Source organism: Anomaloglossus baeobatrachus, chromosome 3 (genome assembly GCF_048569485.1).
Source record: "Anomaloglossus baeobatrachus isolate aAnoBae1 chromosome 3, aAnoBae1.hap1, whole genome shotgun sequence".
Taxonomy (NCBI): Eukaryota; Metazoa; Chordata; class Amphibia; order Anura; family Aromobatidae; genus Anomaloglossus; species Anomaloglossus baeobatrachus.
In genome coordinates, this window is record NC_134355.1 from 435,582,520 (window position 1) to 435,602,888 (window position 20,369).

At 42.4% G+C, this 20,369-nt stretch overlaps 1 protein-coding gene across 1 annotated transcript in view; it reads right to left on the reverse strand.

The window, feature by feature from the left end:
- Positions 1 to 20,369, reverse strand: part of LOC142295390 (solute carrier family 12 member 9-like) — a 351,139-nt gene that overhangs the window by 13,484 nt on the left and 317,286 nt on the right. Inside the window, exon 11 of the mRNA XM_075338493.1 lies at positions 1,910 to 2,084. Coding sequence (XP_075194608.1) covers positions 1,910 to 2,084 — 175 coding nt within the window. The remainder of the gene's footprint in view (positions 1 to 1,909; positions 2,085 to 20,369) is intronic.

The following is a 20,369-nucleotide window of genomic DNA, read 5'->3' on the forward strand; positions in this document are numbered from 1 at the left end:
CAAATATTTCTGGACCTAACTGTATGTGCGCTTTGCTGTTTTTTGGAATTGCACTAGTCCCGCTGGACACTAAAGAATAAGGTACACTACATCTATATATCTGCACCAGTAGATGACACTCGTATAAGCGGATTGGCACTAATTACTTAGCAGCTGTATCAGCCAGTACATGCAGTGAAGGAAATAATTATTTGATCCCTTTCTGATTTTCTAAGTTTGCCCACTGACAAAGACATGAATAGCCTATAATTTTAAGGGTAGGTTAATTTTAACAGTGAGAGATAGAATATCCAAAATAAAATCCAGAAAATCACATTGTATAAATTATATAAATTTATTTGCATTTTGCAGAGAGTAATAAATATTTGATTCCCTACCAACCATTAAGAGTTCTGGCTCCTACACACCAGTTAGCCACTCCTAATCAATTAATCAGTCAGACTCTAACCTCTACAACATGGGCACGACCAAAGAGCTTTCTAAGGATGTCGGGGACAAGATCATAGACCTGCACAAGGATGGAATGGGCTAGAAAAAGTAAAACTCTGGGTGACACGGAGACAACTGTTGGTGCAATAGTAAGAAAATGAAAGAAATACAAAATGAGTGTCAATCAACATCGGTCTGGGGCACCATGCAAAATCTCACCTCGTGGGGTATCTAGGATCATGAGGAAGGTGATTGATCAGCCTAAAACTACAAGGCGGAACTTGTTAATGATCTCAAAGTAGCTGGGACCACAGTCATCAAGAAAACCATTGGTAACACATTACACCCTAGTGGCTTAAAATCCTGCAGTGCCAGCAACGGCCCATTGCTCAAGAAGGTACATGTGGAGGCCCGTCTGAAGCTTGCTAATGAACACTTGGATGATTCTGAGAGTGATTGGGAGAAGGTGCTGTGGTCAGATGAGACAAAAATTGAGCTCTTTGGCCTTAATTCAACTCGCCGTGTTTGGAGGAAGAGAAATTATGCCTATGATCCAAAGAACACCGTCCCCACTGTCAAGCATGGAGGTGGAAACATTATGTTTTGGGTCTGTTTCTTGGCCAAGGGCACTACTTCACCTCATCAATGGGACAATGGATGGAGCCATGTACTGTAAAATCCTGAGTGACAACCTCCTTTCCACTGCCAGGAAATTAAAAAAGGATCGTGGCTGGGTCTTTCACCATGACAATGACCCAAAACATACAGCCAAGGCAACAAAGAAGTGGCTCAAAAAGAAGCACATTTAAGGGAACCTGTCAGGTGCAATATGCACCCAGAGCCACGAGCAGTTCTGGGTGCATATTGCTAATTCCTGCCTAACCGTCAATGCATCTAGTAGCATAGATAGAGATCTTTAGAAAAAAAATCTAAAGATCTTCTATCATATGCTAATGAGGTTAGGGACTAGTCGTGAGGGCGTTTTATCCCCATACTAGCCCACCCTCTTAGCATGTTAGTACTCCTACAGGGGCGGTGCTAACATACTATTCAGTGCAGTATCACCAGCGGTGGAGAGCATACTTGTGTTCGCCATGAACGCTGTTCTGAATGCCGAGCATTTCCGTTCATGCTCACTAATCCTCTATGAAGCTGGGACGCGTACACTTGGCTTCATGACCGGAAGTACCCGGCATTCAGAACAGCGTTCACAATGAACACAGGTACGCACGTCACCGGTACCCACCTGGCAGTAGAAAGGAGGTTGTCACTCAGGAATTTACAGTACATGGTTCCATAATTATTTCCTTCACTGTAAATGACAACTAGCTTTGCCATCATGGAAGGTACAGGTGTGTTTTGTATGGATACTGGCCCGGCACAAAACATCACAATGCACTCAATATATGACAGTACATATGTTCCGTAACAGATGACAATACAAGAAAATAAAGATTTAATCTTGTTGAACTTTACTTACCTAACTCCTCCAAACTCACATGTCCCAGTACAAAAAGGCCACTTTTTTTCAGATCATTTGCAAAGGTGATTAGATTCTTGTGGCAGCGGAGATTTGACACTAGTAAGAGGATCTGAGGGCGCCAGAACTTGACATGATCCTTCCGTACATCCAGCATAAGCAGATACTTTCTCACCTGCAGAATGCAGAAAGCAGAGTTTCTTATGTTTACATGTGTGCAGTGGTGTGCTGATATTTTACTTGCAGAGAAAAAAAAAAGATTCTCTATAAGATTTTTGTGTACATGTAGTAGATCAGGTTGTGCATCCAAGTAGCATGCGGCAAACCCAGAGACAGTGCTGCCTCCACTGACGGGTCATCATATTTTCAATAAGCTTACCCTGTCCAAACCAAAAACTGTCAGATCATGTTGAAACTGTATGTTTTGTCTAAAGTTATTCACAGACTCTACGTGTATGAGCCCCTTAGCAGCCCATGAATAGCCTATATATTATACAGTAAAATGTCAGGTGTTGCTTATCAAAATGTATTTTAATTAGATTAGGTTATCAAAATTCTTAACTCCTTCACCCCCCCCAGCCTGTTTTTGCCTTCCTGACCAGGCCAGTTTTTTTCAGTTCTTACCAGTGTTATTTTCTGAGGTAATTACTCTGGAACGGATTCCAGTGATTCTGAGACAGTTTTTGTGACATATTGTACTTCATGTTAGTAGTAAATTTAGGAAAATAGTTTTTGCGTTTATTTGTGAAAATATTGGAAATTTGGCAAAAATGTTGAAAATGTGGCAATTTTCAAACTCTGAACTATTATGCCCTTAAACCAGAGAGATACACTACAGTTCAAAAGTTTGGGGTCGCCCAGACAATTTTGTCTTTTCCATGGAAAATCATACTTTTATTTATCAAATGAGTTGCATAATGAATAGAAAATATAATCCAGATATTGACTAGGTTAGAAATAATGATTTTTACTTGAAATAATAATTTTCTCCTTCAAACTTTGCTTTCGTCACAGAATGCTGCCTTTGCAGCAATTACAGCTTAGCAGACATTTGGCATTCTACCTGTTAATTTGCAGAGCTAATCTGGAGATATTTCACCCCATGCTTCCAGAAGACGTTCCCACAAGTTGGATTAGCTTGATGGGCGCTTTTTGCGTACCATACGGTCAAGCTGCTCCTACAACAGCTCAGTAGGGTTGAGATCTGGTGACTGGGCTGGCCACTCCATTACAGATAGAATACCGGCTGCCTGCTTCTTCCCTAAATAGTTCATGCATAATTTAGAGGTGTGCTTTGGGTCATTGTCCTGTTGTAGGATGAAATTGACTCTAATCAAGGCGTTGCAACATGGAGCGATAGCCTTCTTTATTCAAAATCCCATTGACCTTGTACAGCACCAAAGCAACCCCAGACCATCACTACGCCCCGGACTAGTCGGGTCGTCCCAGGTAGTCACACACAACACCACACCCCCTCCCGATTAGGTAACACCAGTCAAACTAAAAACCTTTTCACCACCCTCCAGGTTTGATGTCCACACCAGGGGGGCGGAGCCAGGCGGTTGGCTCCGCCCACCGAGGAGTTCATAGGCTTGGAGGCGGGAAAACAGATAGTCAAGTTCAGGTTCTAGAGGAGTCAAGTTCAAGCACAGGTGTAGAGCAGTCAAGTTCACGGGCAATCCTGTGTCCCGGCCTGCCAAGAGACTACCATTGGAAAGGAAACTAGAAAAGAGAAGCGCTGATAGGGTTTTACCAGATTACACATACGGTTTAGCATATATCACAATACACTCACCGATTCAGGTTGTGAGAGGTCACAACCACCATAGATAGCATCAGATAATGGCGGCTGCATTTTATGAATGTGTATTTCTCATATAAATTGTTTTTATGACCAGTATAATAGCATTCTACAAAGTATATGATATCTGTGAAAAACGCTGTATCATGCATGCAGATTTTTTTTTTTTTTCTTTCCCTTCTGACTTTTTTCAAAGTGCCGGGAGGCGGTACTTTGTGGTTACCACAGGTATAAAAGAGCTTCATTTGTATGTACATGTAGTGTTGATTTACTGGTCCTGAAGAAGAGGTCACAGACCTTGAAACGCGTAGACCCATGGAATAAAAGAATGTTCTGAATTATCAACATCTCCTCTGAATTTATCTGGCGGATTGCGCGGGTTTAACCCCTTCTCCTTCTCCACTTTGACCATTGGAAAGGAGGCAGACGGTGGTGGCCGCCTGCAGGAGACCGGGAAGACGACCGGTGGAACCGTAAGGGACCGGGACAGGGTAGTGGCCCGCCGGAACTGAAATGGGGAGCCATCTGGATACCGGAGCACCAGGCAGGGTACTCAGACCCAGTACAAAGCCCTGAACCGACAGGGCCGAGTCGAATCAACATCTGTTTCTTTTTTCCCTGAAGAAGAAGGCGGATATGCCTTTGAAACATGTTGGAATGGCTCAATAAAAGAATAATTTTAAAAACTCCAGCTTTGTGGTTCATAGCGTGGCAAAAAACCCGTCTTTCATTTTCTGATTTTATACAGTAACCTTACCTTTGACGGGCCCGCTGCTGAACCATCCTAGCACTCACATACGTCTGCACAGGGGTTGTGACTGGCACAACCTGACCAGGTGAGTGCATCCATTCTCTCTACCCTTCAAACCCTAATACCGAGTAAGACCCTATTGCGCCTTTCTTTCCCTACTACAGATTCTATGTGTGTGTGAGAGACTGTGACTGGTTGGACGCTCAGCGTCATAGGGTCTATAAAAGACCTTCTGCCGCCATCTTGTGCACATTGCATCCGAAGCCTGCATTGTATCAGCGTAGGTATAGAGCGAGCAGCTGCTAGGGAGAGTGTAGGCCCCTTAATAACACAAAAAGCCCTTTTCAGGGCTGCCTACAGCATAGGTCAGTGTAGCGTTCAGAAGGACATATTTCCAAGTAGGAAGAATGTTTCACACTGTGTGTGTGTGTGTGTGTGTCACTACCTCCATGGTACTGTCCAGAAACCAGAATACAATAGCTCTTTTAAGAGCTGATAGCACTGAACAAAGTCACAGCAGGGAAGGAGAGATTGTGGATTAGGTAGGGAATCGGGACCTGTTTCCACAATATTTAGGGGTTCACAGCCTGACTTGTGCCGTCCGTCCACGTCATTCACATTCATACGTTGCTAGTGGCCTTTGCAAATACAAAGCAGGACTCTAGCATTAAGTGCTGCCTGATACAGTAAAGCACCATTCCTGTTTCCACAATATTTAGGGTTTCACAGCCTGACTTGTGCTGTCTGTCCACAGCAAGCCACATTCATACATTGCTTGCGACTTTTGCAAATACAAAGTAGGACTCTACCATTTTGTGCTGCCTAGTACAAAGTACTCACTTGTACTTTCTCCACAATATTTTTGGGGTCAAAGTTTTCTTTGCTTGGGCTATCAACATCTGCAAAGATGTCAGCAAAACCCAAAATGACAAAAAAGGCAGTTGTTAAGGAACGTGGTGTTTTCAGTGGTGGGCGGCAAGGCACTGAGTCTGTTATAGGTCATAAGAAGCTTGATACATCCACTATGTTCCTTGCCAGATTTCCCAGTCTGGAACATAAATGTGTGTGGAAACAAGAAGAGTGAGAGCAGATTCTTCGATGGCAGACAAGGCCTCTTTGCATTTGTCAAGCAGCAACCAATCTTCCACGACCACACAGTCTACTGTGGATACACAGAAGGCTGGCCCATCCAATCCTCAACCTGGTCCTCCTTTCTTTCCCCTTCATCAGTCACAGGATACATATGACCCCAATCTTGGCCACTCTGAGGATCTGTTTTGTACATACTCATTGGTTGGCTCTGGCCTCTTGCCGTGCAGCATGGAAGAGGGACGTGAGGAGGTGGCGTGCGTTGATGCACAAGTATTTGAGGATCTACGGCCAGAAGAGAACCATTTTCAGGAACCTGATTTACTTTCTCCTGAGGTGGAGGATGATGATGATGAGACACAGTTGCCATCAGGTCAGCCTACAATCTCAAGTTCGAAGGAGGATGAGATAGAAGACAAGGTGGTCGATGAGGAGTCTACTGATACGACCTGGACCGTTGACATGCATAGCCAACACAGCAACATAGAGGAATATGGATATGTAGCACCAACACAGGCACCCAGAAGAACTGGGTCAACTGTTCCCAAGAGCACTCCCGCTGTGGCCCAAGTCAGGGCAAGGGGGTGTTCAGCCGCTGTCTGGATTTTTTTTTCTGAAAGTCCTTCAGAGAAAAATATTGTAAGCTGTAGCATCTGCCATACCATGCTGAACAGAGGCCAGGGCAAAGGCAACCTGAGCACCACCAGTATGTGGAACCATATGGCAGCCAAGCACCACAGTAGATGGGCTGAACACTAGGGTACCAAATTTGTGTTTGCTGGTCAAACCACTGCCATGTCGCCTGTGCTACGTCCTTCACAATCTGTTGTCCAGGAAGCAGGGGTTCATACATCTTGCCCACAAGGTGCAATTGCACAGACACAGCAAACATCAACCACATCCACTTCCTTGTCCCAGGGAAACGTACAGTTGTCCGTGCCTGAGATCTTGGAAAGGAAGCGTAAGTACCCAGCCACGCACCCACAGGCACAAAACGTAAACTCGCACATTGCCAAATTACTAGCCATGGAGATGTTGCAGTTTAGGCTTGTGGGAACAGTGTTTCCATGATCTCTTGGTTGTGGCTGCCCCACGATACAATGTTCCCAGCCAGCACTATTTTGCCCATTGTGCAGTCCCCGCATTACACAAGCACGTGTTAAACAATCTCAACCGTGCTCTGAGCAATGCCGTAACCGAAAAGGTCTACCTACCAACAGACACATGGACAAGTTGTTGTGGACAGGGACGATACATATCTGTCATGGCACACTGGGTGAACCTAGTGGAGGCTGGGACAAACTCGCAAACTGAAACATCACACATCCTACCCACGCCAAGAATAGCAGGCCCAACTTCTACCAGCGTTTCCGCCTCATCATATGCCACTTCCTGTCTCCCCTACTCCTGCTCCTCCTCCTCTGCTGAATTACCCTCCCCATCACTGCCAAGCTGGGAGCTGTGCAGCAGCGCATCGGCAAGACGCTCTGCTGAAGCTCATCTGTTTAGTTCACAAATTACACACTGCAGCAGAGCTGTGGCAAGGAATAAAAGAGCAGACCGATCGGTGGCTCTCCCCGCTGCACCTCCAACCCAGCCTGGTCGTTTGCAACAATGGGCGTAACCTGGTGGTGGCTTTAAAGGTCGACAAGCTGGTACACGTGCCATGCATGGCTCACGTACTGAACCGATTTGTTCAGAAATGTATGCAAACATACCCTGACTTGCCGTACCTACTTGAGAATGTGCACCATATTAGTGCCCATTTCCGCCATTCCTCTACTCTTTTGCTGGTCTTACAGCACTGGAAAAGCGCTTTAATTTGCCAAGTCACCGACTCATGTGCAACCTGCCCACGCGGTTGAACTCAACATTCTATATGTTGGCGAGGATTACTGCTGAATACCAGCTTCAACATACCAGTGAGACAGAGTCAGCCACCACACATAACTGTTGAGTGGGTGTGGATTGCTTACATTTGTGAGGTTCTTGAGAACTTTGAGTACTGCACCAAGCTCGTGAACGGTGATCAGGCTATTATCAGCTTAACCATCCCACTGCTGTGTCTGTTGAAACAATCACTGCATAATCTCAAAGAGGAACCTTTAGTGCACAGCATGTGGCTATGGAGCCAGATTTCCCCATGGGTGATAGTGCCCAGCCAATATTCTGGGGCTACACTGGGTGATGATGAGGAGGATGAAGACTTTTTTTCTGTGCTACCCAGGAGACTCCAATGCTACACAGAGGACTCTCAACCCCAGCTTCATGTCTGTCCAGCATGGATGGGATGGGGAGGAGGTGGATGCGAGTCAGCATGAGGAGAGTATGGGTATTGATCCTCCTGGTGGGGACACAGAACCTTCGCCTGTTTGCAGCTTGGCCCACAAGGCACAGTTCATGTGTTAGTGTCTGTGGCAAGACCCTCGCGTGATACACATTTTATCCAACAACCTTTACTGGTTGGCCACCTTTCTGGACCCACGGTAGAAGGAGAAATTTCCTTCTCTCCTTTTGGAGTCACCAAAGGGCTGCACAATGGAATCCTTCAAAAGGGTCGTTGTAGATCAGTTGATGAAAACATCACCCTCAGGCAACGCTGGTGGCAGAGTTACCGGCTCTTTTCAACACCAAGGATTAATGGTTAGAGACACCATCACGAGGTCCAACAGAGGTGGGGGGTAAAATGTGCGCAAACTGGGCCATTTTCAATAAACTATTACATCAGCAAGAGCTATCTGTGCCTGTAACAATGCCAAGGTGGGAGAAGTTGCACAACATGGTCAAGGGGTACTTAAGTGACCATACCTGCGTCCTTTCTGATGCTTCAGTTCCCTTTAATTATTGAGTGTCCAAGATGAACACTTGGCCCGACCTTTCCTTATACACCTTTGATGTGCTGGCCTTCCCGGATTCTAGTGTGAGACCGTGTTTTCAGTTCTGCTGGGGCAATCATCATTGAAGGGAGCTCACGCCTCTCCACAGAAAATGCTGACAGATTTACTCTGATTAAATTAAACAAGACTGGATTTATCCACAGTTTGCAACCCCTCCAGATGAGATGAAGCCAAACTAAATTCTCCCAAATTGTTGATTTTAGCGACTAACGTCCACCCCTTTCCATATAAAGCAGTTTCTTTCCTGCATCAACCATGACTAAGGCCATAGGGCTAATTTTTGTAAACACTATGCATATTGTGCAGTAGACAAACCAGGACAGTACTCCTACTCCAGCCTAACTGCTATTTGTCATTGGAGGCCCTTGTAATGGGAACGTCCTGCATCAACCATGACACGCGGCATCATGGAAGTCAGTAACGAGCGCTGATGTTGAGCGCTGACGTCACGAGTTCAGTGGATATCATCACAGCCGGTAATGATCTGAGTGAGCCTCCTAATCTCAGCGCTCATCATCCCGCAGCTGCTTGCACACTCCTGTGTGAGTCACTGCAGGGCTGGCCAGGGCAGTGCGACATACACTGCAGGGGCATTGATAGACTGAAGCCACACGGTACTTCTTCCGTGTGGCTTCAGGGGATCCCAGAAACCATGTGTGAGTCAGAAATGCATGCAGGAATATTCTCCAGGCTCTCCCCATTCAGTTTTACCACTTTCCCATCCATTTCAGCCTTTTTCTCAGGCCCCCAGATCTCTTTGTTGGGCCCAGCAGATTTTCCATTGACTTGCATTGTATTTGCTATTCAGAACGAATACACGAATATTACAAAGTACTCGTTACGAGTATAGCGATTACGAATATTAAGTTACTCGCTCAACTCTAGTCATAAACTTTGGCACATTACAATGTCATGCCGAATATTGGCATATTATAACAAAAAGTAAACATAATAACAGAAAAACAATTGCAAAAAAAAGAAAGCAAAACACAACAGAGAATGATCTCATCGGCAAATGTGTATGAAATACGAAGCATTCGCTAATGTTGTAGAAATGATGTATGACACTGGTAATTCATGCAATCTTTAAAGTACTGACATTAAGAAAAACTTACTAACTTTGGTATTGAACAAACCACTCCAAAAAAAGGGAAGCACATTATATAGACAAATAAAATAAATATTATTAAACAATATAAAACACATTATCCGCTCACACAAAGATGAAATGTGCAGGAACTCTTCATTTTGCAAATAACAAAAGGGGAAATTGCAAATGCAATAATAAAGTGACTGTATAAATAATCAAGACTGACAACTCAGTGTTTTAGATATATAGGAAGAAGTTATAACAATGCTCTAACATTTTGGGGACCTACAGGCACATGAATGAAGCAATAGCAGGGCGGCATGGTGGCTCAGTGGTTAGCACTGTTGCTTTGCAGCACTGTGGTATCAGGCTCAAATCCCGCAAGTCCTCCCAATGTTTGCAAGGGTTTCCTCTGGGTTCCCTGGTTTCATCCCACAATATAAGGACCGAGTGATAGCAAACTTAAATTGTGGAGACAGTGCTGATGAGTTCTGTACAGTGCTGTGGAATGAATGGCACTATGTAAAATAAGTGACCGAGCTATATATTAATTTCACAGTAGACATGTGATATATATTTTATTAAAATGTAAGTTTATGTTCTCTCACATTTTTAGAATGTCAGAAAGCTACTTACTAGACCATGAGCATATATTTGACTTAAATGCACACTACTGCTTATTACTTAGTAAACCTATGTTGAATAGAGCACTAATATGGTGCCCCTAAACTTCCAAGGAACCCTACTATTCCTAAGCATGCCTCCGATGGAGGTGATCAGATGATTTTTTTCTGTATCATTTTTATTAATCTGAAAAACTAACAAACATCCTTAGCATACTCCATATCTGTATTAAACAGCAATCCTTCCCTAGCAGCATTGACGCACGAGTCCTTAGTCTGCAGTCTACCAAAAGGCGGTGAGAAAGTTGCCAAGACTTAACACATTTTTTATAGTCCTCCCGTGCCATTAGCTAAAAAGGGTTATTCTATTAAAGAGGTTGATCAGCTAGAAAAACAGTTCTTAGTTGAGTATTTTTCCATTTAAATCACATCTAACAAACATTTCAACAGCTAAGCCGGGATCCTATGTCTATACATCGACTGTGGCAGAAAATCTATTGCCTACTGTTCTATATATTTCCATTTTAACTGTTTTCTGACACACAATGTTCATGTACGTCACACGTTGGTTGCGGTTGTGTGGAGCCAGCCCTACAAATGATTGCTGCAAGCTGTTCTTTACAGCTGGCACTGATCTCTATCAGCAGCAACTAAGCTAACTCTATACGCTGCAGTTTAACCTGTATTGTGGACTTTTCAATTTATAGTGCTCCTTATATTTCTGTTGTTTTTCTAATAAATGCTAATATAATTTGTTATGCTGTTACTTCTATTCGGATTTTTTTTTTTAACCAAAATGTTTTTATTGAAAATTTAAAAATATAATTAACACACAAATATGGGGTTACCAAACCCCAAAATTCTCATCCCACCCACCCAGGAAATATTCAATAAGTACTCAAGACGTGTATTGAAGACTCGCAGCTCTTTTGAAAGAAAAAATAAATATTAGGTAAACAAGCAAATGGAGGTTAACATAATTCCTACAACATCGGCTATTTGTTATGCACAGTGCTAAAAAAAAAAAAAAATGGGTAGCAAAGAAGACGCCTAAAATTTACCTTTTATTGGTTCAGTATTAAAAAGGTCACAAAAAGTAACCCAGAGGTTAAAACAAACAATGACAAACAAACAATGAAGGGTACCATATAGCCGAAAAATCATAACAGGCTACAGGATCCCAGGATAGAGGGAATCTGCCAATAGGTTAACTATATACGGCCATAGGCATATGTGTCATAAATGGCAATTCAGTGTCAGTGCCCCAAAATATATAAAAGGAGGAATAGGGAACGGTCTCACCAATCCGCCGTGATGTCCCTTTCTTGCCTCAATGAAACGCCGCTGCTGGACAGTCTGGTTGTCAAGGGTCAGATAACATGGCCCTCATCCTTCTGACACAGGATCCCCATGTACACAAAACCAGCTCCTAAAAGCATAAGCAATCTCCCAACGCGTTTCCAAAATCATTAGGGGAGTAATAGATCAAACATCCTGTTCATTCAAGACCCATGTGAATAGCACACACATGTCAAAGGACCGCAGGCATTATTCCGGGAGGAGCTGGTTTTGTGTACATGGGGATCCTGTGTCAGAAGGATGAGGACCAGGTTATCTGACCCTTGACAACTAGAATGTCCAGCAGCGGTGTTTCATTGAGGCAAGAAAAGAACATCACGGCGGATTGGTGAGACCATTCCCTATTCCTCCTCTTATATATTTTGGGGCACTGACACTGAATTGCCATTTATGACACATATACCTATGGCCATATATAGTTAACCTATTGTCAGATTCCCTCTATCCTGGGATCTTGTTGCCTGTTATGATTTTTTGGCTATAAGGTACCCTTAATTGTTTGTTTGTTTTAACCTCTGGGTTACTTTTTGTGACATTTTTAATGCTGAACCAATAAAAGGTAAATTTTAGGCGTCTATTTTCTATATTCACTTTGCTACCCATTTTCTTGAATCAGTGGATACTGTCCAGTAGCTATTTCCGTTATGCACAGTGGCAGCAACGACGGAGCTTCAAGCAAATGATTCACTATAATATGCTGCGAGTACATTCAATAGGGCTCAATTCCCAATTTCAGTTTAGAACAGGCCAAGGCGAAATCTAAACATCCCTAGATGCTAGACCCAAATCATCAATCCACGGGGCCCATATTTTGTCAAACTTAAGAATACAATTCCTTTTCAAGTATATCCCCTTTTCTAAGTTTATTAACCAGTTTATTTTGTTAATAAATTCTGAAATAGCTGGGGTTTGGTCTGAGATCCAGTATTGTGCGATCAGTTTTCTAACCATGAATAACATATGGGATACAGCTAGCTTTCCCTTTTCATCTACAGTCAGATCTTCAGTATATCCCGATATGCACACAAAGGGTGTGAGATTTAGGCTATGTGTCCATGTTGCTTTTTACCTGCTTTTTTGCTGCTTTTTCAACTGCAGCGTTTAATGCCAAAATGGATGTGTTCTGCTTTTCAAGCAAAGTCTATGGGACTTTGGGTTTCTTGTGCCCACTATGCAGTTCAAACTGCAGCCTTTTTCAGGCAGAAATTTGGGCAAAAACTCTGCTTTGCAGTGCAAAACCCAAATGACAAAAACAATCGACATGTCAATTGTTTTTGCCATTTGGGTTTTGCCCTGCAAAGCTGAGTTTTTGTCCAAAGTTCTGCCTGAAAAAGGCTGCAGTTTGAACTGCATAGTGGGCACAAGAAACCCAAATTCCCATAGACTTTGCTTGAAAAGCAGAACACATCCATTTTGGCATTAAACGCTGCAGTTGAAAAAGCAGCAAAAAAGCAGGTAAAAAGCAGATAAAAAGCAACGTGGACACATAGCCTTAGATCAGTTAGGTTAATTCCAACTCTAATTAGTCTGTTAATTCCAACTATCCCTCTCCAGAAAACTTCCAGGCTAGGGCATGACGACAACTTATGGAGCATGGCAGCGGAGCCTGCCTTACAGCTAGGGCAGGAGGAGCCCGGTCTGGCCCCTATCTCAAAAAGAAATTTAGGTGTTCGATATACTTGGTGTATTACATACAGCTGTGATGGTTTGTAAGCTTCTCCCAAGGATAGGTCAGGGACTCTTTCTAGTATTCCGGCCCATTGATTATCTTCAAGAGGACCTATCTCCCACTCCCACTTTTCTTTAGAGTCCATTGTGTGATTCAATAGTATTCTATCTAATATATCACTATACAGCGCTGATATTAATCCAGATGTGCCACTTGAAAATTCTATTCTCTGAACTATCCTGTTATGTTGTATCCTCTGAGCCGCTACCGAACTGTCCGCTAGGTAGGTATGCCTTAATTGTAAGTATTTATAGAATTCTCTATTATGTAGCCCAAATTCAGTTTGTAGTTGAGAGAATGTTTTAATCCCTTCTCCGTCTAACATATGTATAAGTCTGGTCAGCCTCCTCATGCTCCATCCCTCAAGCCCCTCCAATTTGTTTAGATTAGGAAGCCACGGTGTCTCCAAAATAGAGGTACTTCTATTCGGATTTAATAATAAGGTGCTATGTTACAGAATAAATTGTACCTGCTGGTTGTGTTACTACGTGGGGGTCACATAACGTGTAGGTTGGAGTAATAAACTTTCTATATCGTCTAGGTGAATGTCAGACACAAATATTAGCAGAAGAGTTGTCAAGTAGAACAATTTTTCTATGCTGCCAGTTACAGGGCACTATCCGTAAGAGCACAACTCTGGCTCTGTCCCTTTCAGAGGCTAGCTACTGAGCTCAACAGCGTGGACATAATTGCTGTTTTCATAAGTGGCAGTTTCTTTTGTGCTTGATTATAGGTGCAGGCACTCGGAGCAGTGATGAGCTATTAATAAAGGTTGTGCTTTAGCCTTGCAAAGATGAATTAAGGACAGAATGAAGGAGGCAAACTGGTGGGAAAAAGCTGTGATGGCATGTCTCGGTGTGAAGGGCCATGTTACATTCAGCTATTAGCTCAAAAATAGCAATAGCATTTTAATAAAGTTCGGCTAAAAGTTTCCAAAATTCATGTCATTCATAGCTCTTTAATAGCGTTGTGTGAGGATATCTGAGCATGCTTTCACGCAGGATTGCTTCTAGACTTCATCCCTCTGACTTTGGCTTAGTGCATGTTAAGCGTTCCTGGCCGGTGTTAATTATCTGTCCTACAGGGTCAGAGTGCAAATAAATCCGATTAATTTATCACTAGGATGAAGGAAAGAAGCCTTATAAATAAGAGCCGCTCTCTTGATGTGTGCTGTAAATAAAAACTTCCACACTTTCAGAGATGATTTAATTCCCTGACATTGGCCAGTTTTATCTCAAGTATCAATCATTAGGCTGTAATGTACTGCACTACATAGATCTAATAACCGGACTGCCTCCATTGGCAAACTGCTCATTGTAGTCATAATCATTTCTCAGAGAAAGAATATATTTAGGAATGGCTAAAACAAAAATTCAAGAACTCAAAGAGAGGCCTTATCCTTATACGAGTGATCTTTTTTTGTTGTTTATGGACAGAACATGTACCCTTCTTAGTTTATGAATGGGTTCACTTGTCCATTTTTTGTTTGCGGAAAAACATAAAAGATAAGTCTGTTTTTTATTTAGTTTATGGATCAAACTCACCCATTAAAGTGAATGAGTAAGCCAAATAAAAAAAACATATAGCAACCAAATACCCTTTGTAAGTTGTGTGAGTGCTGTCCATTTTTTACTGCGCAGTTGATAGAGAAGCTTTTAAAAATCTATAGATTTCTTTTTTCATGCAAAAAAAATGAATGGATTACAAAAAATGACACGGATGAAAAATGGAACCAACACACGGATAAAAAAACAAACAAACAAAAAAACATCATTACATTTACAAGTGGAAACAAAGGATGTTTGAATGAGACCTTATAGTCAGAATATTTGCCTCAGCTCATTTCAGCTTACTCGTCAACCCATCTACAGATCACCAGCCAATATAGACGATGTAGTGGCCGACCAGCTCCAGCATCTTTTTCTGTCATCTGTCTCTCCTAGTGATAGGCCTTTTCTCTCTATAGTTACTGATGTTGTTTGGTACTAACACAATTCCTTAGGTCTGATGATGTGTTCCTGTGTAGTCACATTAGAAATACAATTCCACTGTGGTGCCACCAGCAGCAGAAAGGATTGCTCATGGCATGACCAACAAAATGTAACGCCTGCCTGGATCCACAGACTCAGACAGGCTGTAATGGACAGGACAGAGGGAAGCCACTCACCAAGCAGGACCCCCAGAACCCTGAAACCCTTTAACCCCTATACAGGAATTTGGAATTACACAGGGCCCTGGAGATCACTACCTGTGGAAGGCTGCAGTCTGAGAGAGTAGTCGTCAGGCAGGGTCAAACCAGGAATTGCGGAACAGGGACAGAATCGGCAGGCAAGGACGTAATCAGAAACAAGCAGAGGTCAAAACCGGATCGGGCAACAAGGTACAAAAACAGCAGACAGGAGGCTAGTTAGGAAAAAAGCGTTAATCAGCACACGAAATCACAGGACAGAACAGGAGCCATAATTTTCAGAACTATCTCCTGCAGAGGTCAGCAGAAAGCAGGGGCATTAAAAAGGGTGTGGTGTCTTCCCATAGGCTGTAGATGAATGATGGTACTTCAGCTGGGAGACACCAGCCACCTACAGTCAGCCAGTGGCACTGCAGATCCCCAGGAAACCCAGACCAGTGGATGAGCGGAGCCTGCGCCCACCGGCACCGCTGGCATCGACTCCTCTCCCATCACCAGCACTATCCACGGCAGGAACACAGCGTCGCCTGGCGATCGAAGTAGAAGTCGATGGAGCGGACTCCGGTGGTGACGTAACACAAAATTGATAGCTGCATTGATTGGTACCACTGGCAGCTGAGTTTCCAACAATAAGAATATATGAACAACACTAAATATGTTCAATATAATATATTCAAATACCGTGTTCCAGGATACATAGAATTAAATAAATACATAACCAATGATGGGGTACAGTGCCGGTCCCCAAGCGCTGCCCTGGTAATAGACGGACATTGCGTGACCGGTTATGGGTGAGTGAATTTGGTTGCCTATTAGGGTATATATATGTGATCCTCTAGTGATGTATACGGGTTAGAATCATTATAGAGTAGTTCATAGTTCTATACTGTTTGGCACCATCATCAATTTTTGTATACTCCTTCTCTCCCTTGTACTGTATTTAAATTGATCTCACGTGGGGTTCTTTCCCCTTCCTGCACTCTACCCCATCATTGGTTATGTATTTATTTAATTCTATGTATCCTGGAACACGGTATTTGCATAAAATATTATATTGAACATATTTAGTGTTGTTCATTTGGGTACTATGTTTAATTTTGGCAAAATTCAAAACACTTTTCTTTTTGGGTATTTAATATTTGGTTTTGGGAGTTGTTGCCTATATGGTAAAAATGAGATCGTGAATTGTCCCTGTCTTTTTCAATAAGAATATATGAGAGAAGTGATGGACTTACTAATTGTAGAAACAAATGTTTATTTCACTTTTGTTCATCCCTTTACCATCATTTACCATCATTTAACATCTTTAAAGGGGCTGTCCACTTCTGATTACACATGATTCCCCCAAGTAAAAAAATAAAGAATAAACTTACCTCCCATACCGGCGCCGTTACAGCAGTGCAGTGGTTAGCATTCCTGGGGTTCCCGTGACGTTGTAAGGTCATGTGAGCCTCACATCCAATCACTGCCAGTTTCTGTCTCCCAGCCTTCTGATCAAACGAGTTAATCAACAGGAAGTGAGCACTGCGACTGCTTGCACTAAAGACCGTATCTCCCTGTTGTGAGCTGGGATAACAAAAGTATAGTCCTTTAGCCTTCACAAACCATGAGAGTTTAAATCCAAACCTACTAGCAGACCACTGGGTTCATTCGCTGACCCATTAACAAAAAGTACAAAATGTAAGTCCATAGTGGGGAAAAAAAATATATATATATTTAACCAACAGCTCTGGACACAATTAACCCCACCAGTCCCTATTTACATGTTTCTTTATGGACAGTTGTGAAGATTGGGAATGAACTGGGTTGCATTCACACTCAGGACAAAGGTCATCTCGGGCCTGAGTGGCCTAAAAGGTTCCTCTGCCTGAAATGACACATGATAATTTAGGGCCCTGTTATAGATTTAGTGTTGTGGCCAAAGGTAATCTAATGCATGGGGACAGTTTGAAATAAAATGTTAGTGCTATCAAAGCACTAATCTAGACTTTTTATTAATTTTCCGCTGCGATGGTATCACTAATATATATTTTCTGTCTGTAGTAAAATGCTGTTGCCGTCTTCTCTTCCCATTGGTGCTCCCGTCCTGCACCGTCATCCGTGATTGCATCTGACTGACCAAAAGCTAATGGTCACAAGCTCTCAATGTAAGACTATGAAAGCCTTGTTCTGGCTCTTATAGACTTACATTGAATGACTAGGAAACACTGGAAGAATCTGACAGGGCACAACTAGCAGACCAGAGTGGCGCTGAGAGCATCAGAAGATAGCGACTTGTAACTTATATTAGTGATACTACTCCGGTGTAGAAATAGCAAAAAAACAAAACAAAACTGAAGTGGTGCATTAAAGTCATGCTATCAATGTTCCTTGTTACCACAGAGTTACAACTTTGCTCTGTCTCGTGTTTTGGAACATATATAAGATTAAAACTTACTGAATATCACTGTGAGACCAATAAATGGAGCATGCCAGATTGGATTTGTCTCACAGTAAACCTAATTTGATGAGCCTCATTGAAAAAGCATGTAGGAATCATGATTTTATGGCTATGAGGCATATATGTGTTGCAGATCTGAGAGCATATTTAGATAATTTATTGGAGAAGAGGAAATTCATTCCACACATTCAAAATTTATATCATGATATTAGCCATGGTATCAACCTAAGATGGAGAAATGGTCAGCACAATGTATTCATATGAAAAAGTTATTTCCTCAAATCTAATCGATGAGCTATGTCTTTAGGCGTCACCCAAAACATCTAAAGTATTAGCTGATGAATCATCTCGCCTGTTCTTAAAGATACATTTCATAGGCGGCCATTCTGCTTCTAATTTTGCATAAAATGAACAAATATTCTATACTAGAATCAGTAAGACTACATACATTGCTGCTTGTCCCAGATATCTCTGAGGTTATCACAGATCCAATTATATACAGTAAATGAAGTGATCTAGAATATACGGTACCTTTATCATGGAGGATAATGTATCGTGAAGTTAACAATATCATTCTATTCTGTGTATGTCTATATTTAAATAAATAAGTACGAGAACACTTCACAAAATACTAAATACTACTATAAACTAGGAGGTATTTCTTCATAGTAGAGTAGTGTAAAGGTAATAGTCTTAGAGTGATCACAGTGGCCAAAATAAGTGGCAAAGTGATAAAGTGATGGAATGGGAAGTTGTTCCATACCAGTCTTATTGCAAAATGTTATCATGTGTGCAAATTAGTCTCACCACTTCTGTGATTTGTAAAAATCCCTATAAAAAAGGGACAGGGAACTGGGTTCTATTGATTCAATGTGTCCAGCAATTATAGGCACAGTAAGGCAAATAAAAGGGATATATGTCCTTCCTGACACCATATAGTCTCCCTTAAAGGGATTTCCCAAGGAACTAAATACATTTTAATCAATGGATCTTGAAATATGAAATACATTTCACAATTGAATTTGTAACGCTCCTGTGCGGAGATAATCTTATATATGTGTCCCTGCTATGTACTGTGTAATGGCCGTGTCTGACCATACAAGGACACGGTCTGATCATACACATCTCCTGGGCAGGGAAGGAAACATATAAAAAAAAAAGCATGCAGACAGTACAGTATGGAATCGCAGCTGATTATTTATTTGTTTGAGGTAAAACATTTCCCTGCCTGTTTTCAAAAAGTCAAACTGTGATCCCGAGCTGTAATCTCTTTATACACTTGCTTCCCCCCTTGCTCAGGAGATGTGGTATGATCAGATCATGTCCCTGTACGGTCATTACACAGTACATAGCAGGGGCACATTTATAAAATCTCAGCACAGGAACATTTTTTTTTTAATGCATCCAATTATGGAACTTATTATTCCAAGACCTGTTGATTAAAATGTACTTTGTTTGTGGGACAACCCTTTTAACCCCTTCACGACCTTAGGGGTACTTTGCACGTTGCGACATCGCTACTGCGATATTGTCGGGGTCAAATCGAAAGTGACGTACATCCGGCGCCGGTAACGATGTCGCAACGTGTAAAGCCTAGGAGAGAAGATGAACGATTGTAAAAGTCAAAAATCAGTGATCGGTGTCACGTCGGTCATTTTCATAATGTCGCTGCGTCCGCAGGTACGATGTTGTTTGTCGTTCCTACAGCTCCACACATCGCTGTGTGTGAAGCCGCAGGAGCGATAAACATCTCTCACAACATGTGCCCGCCGCTAACCGGCAATGCGGAAGGGAGAAGGTGGGCGGGATGTTTACATCCCGCTCATCTCCGCCCCTCCACTTCTCCACTTCTATTGGCTGGCCGATTAGTGACGTCGCGATGACGTCGCGGTGACGCCGAACGCACCGCCTCCTTGAAGGAGGGATTCTTCAGTAGTTACAGCGACGTCGCCGACCAGGTAAGTGCATGTGAAGCTGCCGTAGCGATAATGTTAGCTATGGCAGCTATCACAAGATATCGCATGTGTGACGGGGGCGTGTACTATCGCGCTCGGCATCGCTATCATCGGCTAGCGATGTCGCAGCGTACAAAGTACCCCTTAGACGTACCACTACATCCAAAGTGCTGTGCCTCCCTTTGGAGTCCACATGTTTCCCCACATATGTCAGTCGACATGTGCAGCTAACAGGTGCAGGTGGATTTGAGATCCACCCTTGCCTGTTAACTAGTTACAGGGAAGGAAATAATTATTTGATCCATTACTGATTTTGTAAGTTTACCCACTGACAAAGACATGAATAGTCTATAATTTTATAAATAGGTTAATTTTAACAGTGAGAGATAGAATATTTAAAATAAAATCAAGAAAATCATATTGTATAAATTGTATACATTTATTTGCATTTTGCAGAAAGAAATAAGTATTTGATCCTCTACCAACCATTAAGATTTCTGGCTCCTACAGATCACTTAGATGCTCCAAATCAACTCGT